The sequence below is a fragment of the Dioscorea cayenensis genome, chromosome 19 (genome assembly GCF_009730915.1).
Source record: "Dioscorea cayenensis subsp. rotundata cultivar TDr96_F1 chromosome 19, TDr96_F1_v2_PseudoChromosome.rev07_lg8_w22 25.fasta, whole genome shotgun sequence".
In the NCBI taxonomy this organism is placed as follows: Eukaryota; Viridiplantae; Streptophyta; class Magnoliopsida; order Dioscoreales; family Dioscoreaceae; genus Dioscorea; species Dioscorea cayenensis.
In genome coordinates this window covers 23,874,235-23,882,253 of record NC_052489.1, presented here as the reverse complement: position 1 = coordinate 23,882,253, position 8,019 = coordinate 23,874,235, and the positions used below count along the sequence as shown (strand labels likewise).

The window sequence follows — 8,019 nt, the reverse complement described above, 5'->3', positions numbered from 1 at the left end:
CAAGATTAATTGGTTTTTATATCCAGGATTAATTTATCACGTAAATATTTGTTTTTCTGTTTAAATATTAATGTTTTAGTTTAAAAAATGAGTTTTATGTTTAAAAAAATGAGGTTTCTGTTTAAGAAATGAGTTTTCTGTTTAAGAAATGAACTCTCTGTTTAAGAAATGAACTCTCTGTTTAAGAAATAAGTTCTCTGTTTAAAAAAATGAGCTCTCTGTTTAAGAAATGAGTACATGCAAAAAGGAATGCAAAAAAGAATGAAAAAAATGTATGCAAAAAGGTTTAAGGGCAATGATGGAATTTCATAATGCAGGGGTAAAAAGGAAGTGAAACAATAAAGGAAGGGCTGTCTGAGGTATGCAAAACTCACAGGGGCTGTTTGGGAAGTTTTGAAATTATCGAGGGGTAAACAGTAATTTTCCCTTTTTTTAATTTATATAAGTTGTTTTTTATTTCTTGATTATTTTTGATAAAATATTTTTTATTACCAAGGTGAAGGCACGTGAATTGGCGTTGAGCTTTGCTCCCCACACGTGCATGTCTCTGAGTTCTAGTGCTTGTCGCCTTTCTAAAAAAAATTATTATTTATTTATTCACATCACAAACTAATTATTTTTTTCAAAATAATATAGAACATTTTTATTATATTTTAAATATTTATTTTAAAATATAATTTTAAATATGTTATTAATTATTTTGTTAATAATAAAAATTTATTAAATAACCATGTTTTAGTGGAATATATTAACGTTAATAGTTAAAATATAAATGAAATAATTGTGGGTTCATTTTATAGTATAAAATATTAATGAGATATAATTTAATGGGTAAGTATTTGATAAATCTAATTTTATAGTATAACTATTATGAAAGATAGTTTAATGAATAAGAATTTAATTGGTTGATAAGATGGTATGAACATCAAACTCTAAGATAGTCTAACCACTAACTTAGTGCCCTAAATGTAATAAGCATTTGTATAAAATTATTAAAACCAATCCAGTAGGCTTTTGGGATATTCCACCAAGGAATGCATATGCTTTTAATTTTTTTAGACCATGCTTCACCTGCTCTCTGTTCTACTACACAAGCCATGGCATATGATCTGATCACACATATTAGAATTTCAGCAGAATATTCAGATATAAACAAAAATTGACATAACCAAAGCTAACAAACAAAATTAAAGCTTATTATCCATCTCTTGGAAATCATTGTTTTAAGGAAATGCAGTCAAATGCTGATGCCTTGTAAAGGTAGAAGAGTTTCCTAGCAACAGTCTTAAAGAAATTTGCGGGAGAAACAAACCATGGAAGAGTTACTACATTCGGCGCTTTACCTTCGAAAACTCATCATCCCTGCATATTACCAAACAGGAAAAGGTAATCGGCAAGAAGCATGTAACAGATGAATGAAGGAATTGGCAAATGGTACCTCTGAATATGATCAAGAATGAGCAGTCTAGGTCCAGGAGGAATCTTAACATCTCTGAGTGCACTGTTAAAAGTAAACAGAGGAATGAGTTTGAGTTTGAGTTTAAGTCCAGTAACATATTTTTGAGATGATCATTGATTATGAACACATAAAATGTATAAAACTCTAACCTATCCGTGAGAAGAGGCAAAGTGCTGTCGGTGAGCAACCCTTTCTTAAAGTTCTTTTCATATTTTTGAAGGCCGAGGCTTGATAGCATGCTCCTTGTTCGGGTGTAAAACGTATCATCTGCTGGTGGCTGTGAAAACTTCTGGCTGAACTGCAAATTTTGGTGGAAAAAAAAAGTATCAACTTTACTTTCATGAAAAAAAAAATTATCTATTTGATCAAATTTAATAGCTAGTGACTATGCTTGATATGTCTGGTAGTACTCAAGTAAGGAAATTGTATAAATTTCATTAGTCATAACAGATGGCTTTACTTTGTAAAGATCAAGCCTCATACAAGCACGGTATTCAACATTCAAGTCCAGACCAAGAAAACAAATGATTTCTCATCTCTCATCATCCTAAAATGTTGAAAGTTGAAGAGCTGTGATACTTTTTGCTTGTACCTTAAAAATGCCACCCTGAACAAGCGCGAAGAAAAGACCAGATACTATTGCATTGCCTGCTTGATTTGGGCCTCCCATTCCACTAACCAGTGAAAACGTTGCTCCAGAACCAAAAGCTGCCACCACACTGGCACAACAAATTTTCTAAGTAACAATGAAATGATACTGTCATTCAAAATCATAAAACCAGTATAGTCTATAACTGCTCTTTCCAGTTTCTACTACTAGAATGACTATTAACAAACCATTTAGGAAAGTCAGTTTGGCAGAACCCCTGTTCATGTTATGATGGCTTAACAACCATTGCACTAAATGAAGATAAGGATATGCATATAATGCCAGCCACGCACACACATTCATCATTATCATATGTGACAACCGAGTTTATGTAGCAAGCATGCATCAATAATCTAATAGAGTTCATGATAGAGCAGTCATCATTGCATACAGGTGTCCTAAATAACAGTAGCATCCAAAACTCAAAATTTGGAATAAAACACTCGCATTACCAATAAATTGCTTATTTTTTGAACATTTAGCTTCCTTTTTCTTCCACCATCGAGGCATGTCAATTGAAAATAGGTACATGCAATGAAAAAGGGCAATAAAGGGATACTGATGCTCCTTACCTACTTTGTAAGTCTTCCACACCTCTTATTCTTTTCAAGACACAACTTATACCTGCGTTCACACCAGTCATGACAGCAAAATTACGAGCTTGTATTAAGGGACCTCCAGAAAAAGCCTGTCATTCATAATCATTTACCATACATATAAGAAAAAGGTATCTCTTAACCAGCAAACAGTGTATAATAGGAAAATGAGCTACAAAAATCTATTCAACATAAACAAACAAATACAAGAACTTCTCTCCAAGACAATGAGGAGAAGATTTTCTGTTCTTAAAGGAAAATCACAGCATTGACAAACCAGAAGCCTCAAATTACTTTCCAAAACACACCAGCCATTTTAATTGGATATTAATGACGGCAAATAAAAATTGCAGTGAAAAAGTTCACTCTGAAGAAATGTCCAAATTAAACGCAACCAGAGCCAAATTATGTCAGTCATGTCTAAACAGTTTCTTGTTGAAATGTCCAAATTAAACACAACCAGAGCCAAATTACGTCAGTCATGTCTAAACAGCTTCTAGTTGCTCTTAGCTACATGTTGGGAGATATATTAACACTTTGAACATCAGAAGTCCAAAACCATGGCACTTGCAGCATGCACCAACTTATGTTCCCCTAGCTGGGCTACACATTATTTACGCATTGAGTTGACCTCAAGGTGTAAAAAATACATTGCCTGCTTAGCCATCATGAAAAAGGAATCGTTAACTATAACGCCCAAATAAATAGTACAGGGGCATCACAATTCTTCATCAACTGAGTTTGTTGAGAGGTACCACAATTATATTTGGTTACGATGAATGGATTAACTGTGTTAAAACTGACTCTGAACTCAACTAACGGAGGTCCAACAACAAGTAGATAGTAACAGTTTCAGTGTCTGCAATTATTTGGCATCAATTTTTGAAGTTAAATCACATCAACCGACCGTTAGGGCATTGTAATTATGATCTGTGTTCTAAGTCAATACTCAATAAAAAGCACAATCATGTCAATGCAACAAGTCAGAAGCTCCTAGTTTGTTCCTTGCTCTGGAAAACTGCCTGAACTGACACCCAGGAAATAGTGTCAGTGTTTTACCTCAAACTCCACCCTAGAAACACGAGCAAAAAATCAAAGATCGATTCCCTTTTAGTACACAAAATATTTTCCAAGACTCATCATATCATAAATTCAAAATCCATTTCAAAATAAATCCAATAGAAATAGCCTATGAAAATAACATCCTTGCCACGCGGCTGCTATGGAGGCTCATTATCTGCACCCCATAAAACTATACCCCAAAGAATTGCAATCCATGCAATAAGTTCTGCAAGCAAGCGAATACTAGGTATTCTCGTTCTCATGTAAACTAGTGTTTTATTAGCAGATCACTAGAAGACATTTTCTTTATCTGAACAATAGCCAGAACACTAAATCAAGCAAAAACTTTTTTTTTTTATTTTTTGAAGAAAAATAAATCAGGCATTGAACGAAAACTAGAATTATCTCAAACCATATCATAAAATTTCAGTAAACCAACCCAAAAACGCGTCTTTTCCAGAAAAACAATGAAAAAGAACTCAAAAATGAAACGAATCAAGAGAAATTCAAACCTGAGCTTGCTTGAGTGAGGCCATGGCCTGAGGGTTGAGACCAGGGGCGTCAAGAGAAGGGGAGGGGAAGGTGGAGGAGATGTCCGAGGTGAGGGTTCCCATGAGGCCCCCAATGGCGGCGCCTTGGATGGCAGCGGTGCCTCCGACGACGGCAGCCTCGATGGGGATTGGCTGGCGGGAGACCCATGCCTTGAAGCCGTTCTCGAGCTCCTTGAAGCGGGCCTGCAGATGCTCAATAGGGTTCTGAGGATGCTGTAGAGGCGTCACCACCATCACGCCGTGCTTCCCTCCTTCCTCCATCTCGTCGTCGCGATCTCTCTTTCTCCTCTTCTCCACGGAACCGAGGGAAAGCAGCGGCTCTCAGAGGATGCGTCGTCTCGAGTTTCCAAGCTTGTGAATGGATAAAGCCAGGGCTTTGAGAAGGGCTCTTTATAATTACTTGGTTATTTGAGGGGTTTTCTATAAAAAAATAATAATTAAAAAAAAATTGCACTCCAGATGTCAGGTGCCAAAACTCACGTGATAGCGAATTATTTGAATGTTATATTGCAAAATTAAAGCTTGATAAATAATGGCTTTGATTTCGTTCCGAAACACAATGAAGGAAATTGTTTTTTTTTTAATAATAATTCAATTAATAAAGAGAAGCATGAAAAATACTATTCTATTATTACTGCATCTTCATAATTGTTAAGCCAAAAAATTTTAAGAGTTATGAGTTGTACGGTGGATGATTGAAGAGGATCCAAAGAGTTCTGAGTTACTAATTGAGGTCCTCTTCTGATAGGAAGCATCTTTTGTATATTTCTCTCTTTCTCTTTCTCTTTCATTTTACATGTAATCAAATCAATCTTTGAGATTAAAAATAACATGCCTCAATTGTAATTTTTTTTTGCGTTTTTTTCACACAGGAATTTCTAGTCGGCATGTTTTGTTTTTGTTTTTTTTCCAGAAACACATCTGCAGAATCAAACTCAAAACAAACTTCTTCGCTTTATCAAGCATGGTTTCATAAATATAAAAAATGTGTTTTTCTTAGGATATTAGGTGAAGAAAAGTTGCTTAAAACACAACAAATGTAACAAACATTATTTTCAAAGACTGCAACATACGTTCAAGCAAACAATCCCATATAGCATTGACGTTCATGGCAAAATGATATTAAATAAAAACATAATTCCACAAGTCTGGAAGGAATATGTATCAAAAACAAACAGTACCATCAAATTCATAAACCAAATAGACAAGTCTTGAATAAACAAAAACAAGAGTTTATGCAGAAAACCAATAGAAAACTAGCTTTTCTAAGCTGAGGACGAGACTGCAGTCATGAAGGCTTTGCCGGGTTGTCGATTGGCCAGAGGTCCATGGCATCCCAAAAGCTTAGCGTTAACTCCATCCGAAACAATTCGACCTTCTTCCTTCCACCTGACATAATCAGCTCTGCTGAACTTTGTAAAGCCCCACTTCCTGCTCACAATGATCTTCTGCCTGCCAGGGAATTTGAACTTAGCCCTCCTAAGAGCTTCTTGTGCATGAACACCATTGTTGTCCTTGCACCTCACTGACAACAAGACCTGCCCAATATCCACCCTTGCACAAGTTCCCTGAGGCTTTCCAAAGGCACCCCTCATACCAGTCTGGAGCCTATCAGCTCCAGCACATGACAACATTTTATTGATCCGAAGAACATGGAAAGGATGGACCCTCACACGAAGATGGAAGGCATCCTTTCCAGCAGATTTGGTCATGTACTTGTTGCAAGCGATGCGAGCAGCCTCAAGTGCTTCACTTGACACATTTTCCTTCTCCCAACTCACTAGGTGGACGCAGAATGGGAACTCATCCACGCCCCTCTTCTTCATACCCACATCATAGATCCTAATCTTCGGGTCAGGAACACCACGACAGTACCTAGACTTGGGATAAGGCTTGTTCTTGATCTGCCTGTAGCAGCGAGCAGGCCTTCGACCCATCACGATCTTCCTCCCTAATGAATAATCAAATATCAGCAAATAGTAATAACATATAGCTAGAGAAAACTGGAATCTCTCTCAGAAGAAAATTAGGACAACATGGAAACATTTGTACTTTAAAATCATAAGAAGATATTCCTCAGGGACTACTAGAAGAAGCAATGCTATATATACATAAGGGAAACTTCTTTCCCCAAGACATTCACATAGCTAATCAATCAATATCTTTGTTCCCCCCAAATTTCTATCAGGGTTGCAACTAAGACATGTATTAACATCCATTTGAAGAACCCACCAAACCGGTAAACAAATTGCTCTCCCTCAGAAGAAAATTATAACTTTCAACATTGATATTTAGACAAGGCTGAAACATTTGTATTTTAAAATCACTGGAAGATTACAGCAGAAACAATTGACACACAATAATACAAAAAATCAAGAAACAAATTATTAGCAGATCATTAACACAACTATGATTATTCTTAAGCATTGAGAAAACAACACCTTTAACAACAACAGCATTAAGATAATTTTTCCTTAAAAAAGGTTCAGTAAGAATGGTCAAGCAATAACAAGAACTCCTAGTCTTGATTGTATGCATGTAAATGTATGCATAAATTAAAAAAAAAAAGGTCCTATTAGGGATAACAAGAGAGCATTGAGAGGATATTTAAGCAAATGGCACAACTAATGAAAGTTTAGGTGTTGCATATCCTAACAGAAAACCCCTCAGAAACATTCCATTCACCATATCGTTGTCAGACCACTACTTTAATTTAAAATGGATATCATCACAGGGATCAAAACAGGGAAATCATAAATGAGGACACGACACAAACTTATACGGATTATTGAAAAGAAATAGAGTATTAAGCCAACATCCGAATCAAAAAGAAATGAATACTTCCCCATTTTCCAAAGACAAAAAAAAAAAACGACCGAAAGCGTTGGCAATGTTGGATTTATAAACCAGTTTAGTTTCCTCAGTTCAGGTCTCCAGAAATTACTCCGCATGGGCAACATTCACCCTCGGAAGAACGAAAGTATTCTATTGATCATCATAGGAAACAATCCAAAACCACAACGACACCAAAACAATTCAAAAAAAAAATCAAACCTTTCTGAATAAAATCAAGATTCAAACTTTTTTTTTTCTGAATAAAATCACGATCTAATTGAAGCATAATATTCCATAAAGTAAGCATCAACATTCAAAATGATTCAACTATTCTTAGATCAAACGTTATTGCGATGAAGCATTATAACCCACAAATTCAACATAACCAATCACAAAGATCCAACTTTTATACATCAAATCCTTTGAAATGAGAGCATGACCATTAAACAGAGAAGAAAGAAACAAATCTAAAAGAGAAGCGCAGCATACCTCTCCGGTTTCGCCGCCGCGTGAAGAATGAAAAGAGGTGGAACAAGAAAACCACAACACCAGCCCTTTTATAGACTCCGAGAGTCGGTGCCCTAGACCAAACCCTAATCCTTGTTCTTTTACTAAAAAGCCCCCAGATATATAGCAATAAAAAATTTTAAAAGATACATAATTATATCATTTTGACCAGTTTTTTATGTCCATGAATATTACTACGTCATTGATTACACAATAGTTCAAAACAAAAATTCGTCAAAACAAATTTTCAAAAATAAATTATTAAAACAGAAGTTATGCATTTTGTGTGCCAGAAATCTAATAAATCAATAACTACCAAGATTAAAAAATGTTAAAATAAATAAATTTACATAACTTAAG

General features: G+C 35.4%; 2 protein-coding genes and 1 non-coding gene across 3 annotated transcripts; all 3 read right to left on the bottom strand.

The window, feature by feature from the left end:
* Nucleotides 1-1,105: 1,105 nt before the first annotated feature.
* On the bottom strand, nt 1,106-4,691 carry LOC120283342 (chloroplastic import inner membrane translocase subunit HP30-2-like). The gene is made up of 6 exons (XM_039289995.1): nt 4,279-4,691; nt 2,681-2,796; nt 2,052-2,178; nt 1,609-1,757; nt 1,439-1,501; nt 1,106-1,362 (listed from the first exon to the last, which is right to left on the bottom strand). Exons 1-6 carry the CDS (start codon nt 4,576-4,578, stop codon nt 1,326-1,328), a joined length of 792 nt encoding a protein of 263 aa, XP_039145929.1. The 5' UTR covers nt 4,579-4,691; the 3' UTR covers nt 1,106-1,325.
* Nucleotides 4,692-5,391: 700 nt separating this feature from the next.
* LOC120250192 (60S ribosomal protein L10) lies at nt 5,392-7,744 on the bottom strand. The gene is made up of 2 exons (XM_039258983.1): nt 7,642-7,744; nt 5,392-6,268 (listed from the first exon to the last, which is right to left on the bottom strand). Exon 2 carries the CDS (start codon nt 6,252-6,254, stop codon nt 5,583-5,585), a length of 672 nt encoding a protein of 223 aa, XP_039114917.1. The 5' UTR covers nt 6,255-6,268; nt 7,642-7,744; the 3' UTR covers nt 5,392-5,582.
* LOC120250971 lies at nt 7,232-7,323 on the bottom strand. Its single transcript, XR_005533297.1, has one exon. It is a non-coding gene; the product is annotated as a small nucleolar RNA Z159/U59 (small nucleolar RNA).
* Nucleotides 7,745-8,019: the final 275 nt, after the last annotated feature.

Excerpts from the sequence above, each read along its gene's own strand:
- LOC120283342 (XM_039289995.1), bottom strand. The coding sequence starts at position 4,578 with ATGGAGGAAGGAGGGAAGCACGGCGTGATGGTGGTGACGCCTCTACAG. Across the intron at positions 1,502-1,608 it reads TTGCCTCTTCTCACGGATAG|TGCACTCAGAGATGTTAAGA; the intron begins GTTAGAGTTTTA and ends TACTTTTAACAG. Across the intron at positions 1,363-1,438 it reads ATTCTTGATCATATTCAGAG|GGATGATGAGTTTTCGAAGG; the intron begins GTACCATTTGCC and ends GGTAATATGCAG.
- LOC120250192 (XM_039258983.1), bottom strand. The coding sequence starts at position 6,254 with ATGGGTCGAAGGCCTGCTCGCTGCTACAGGCAGATCAAGAACAAGCCT.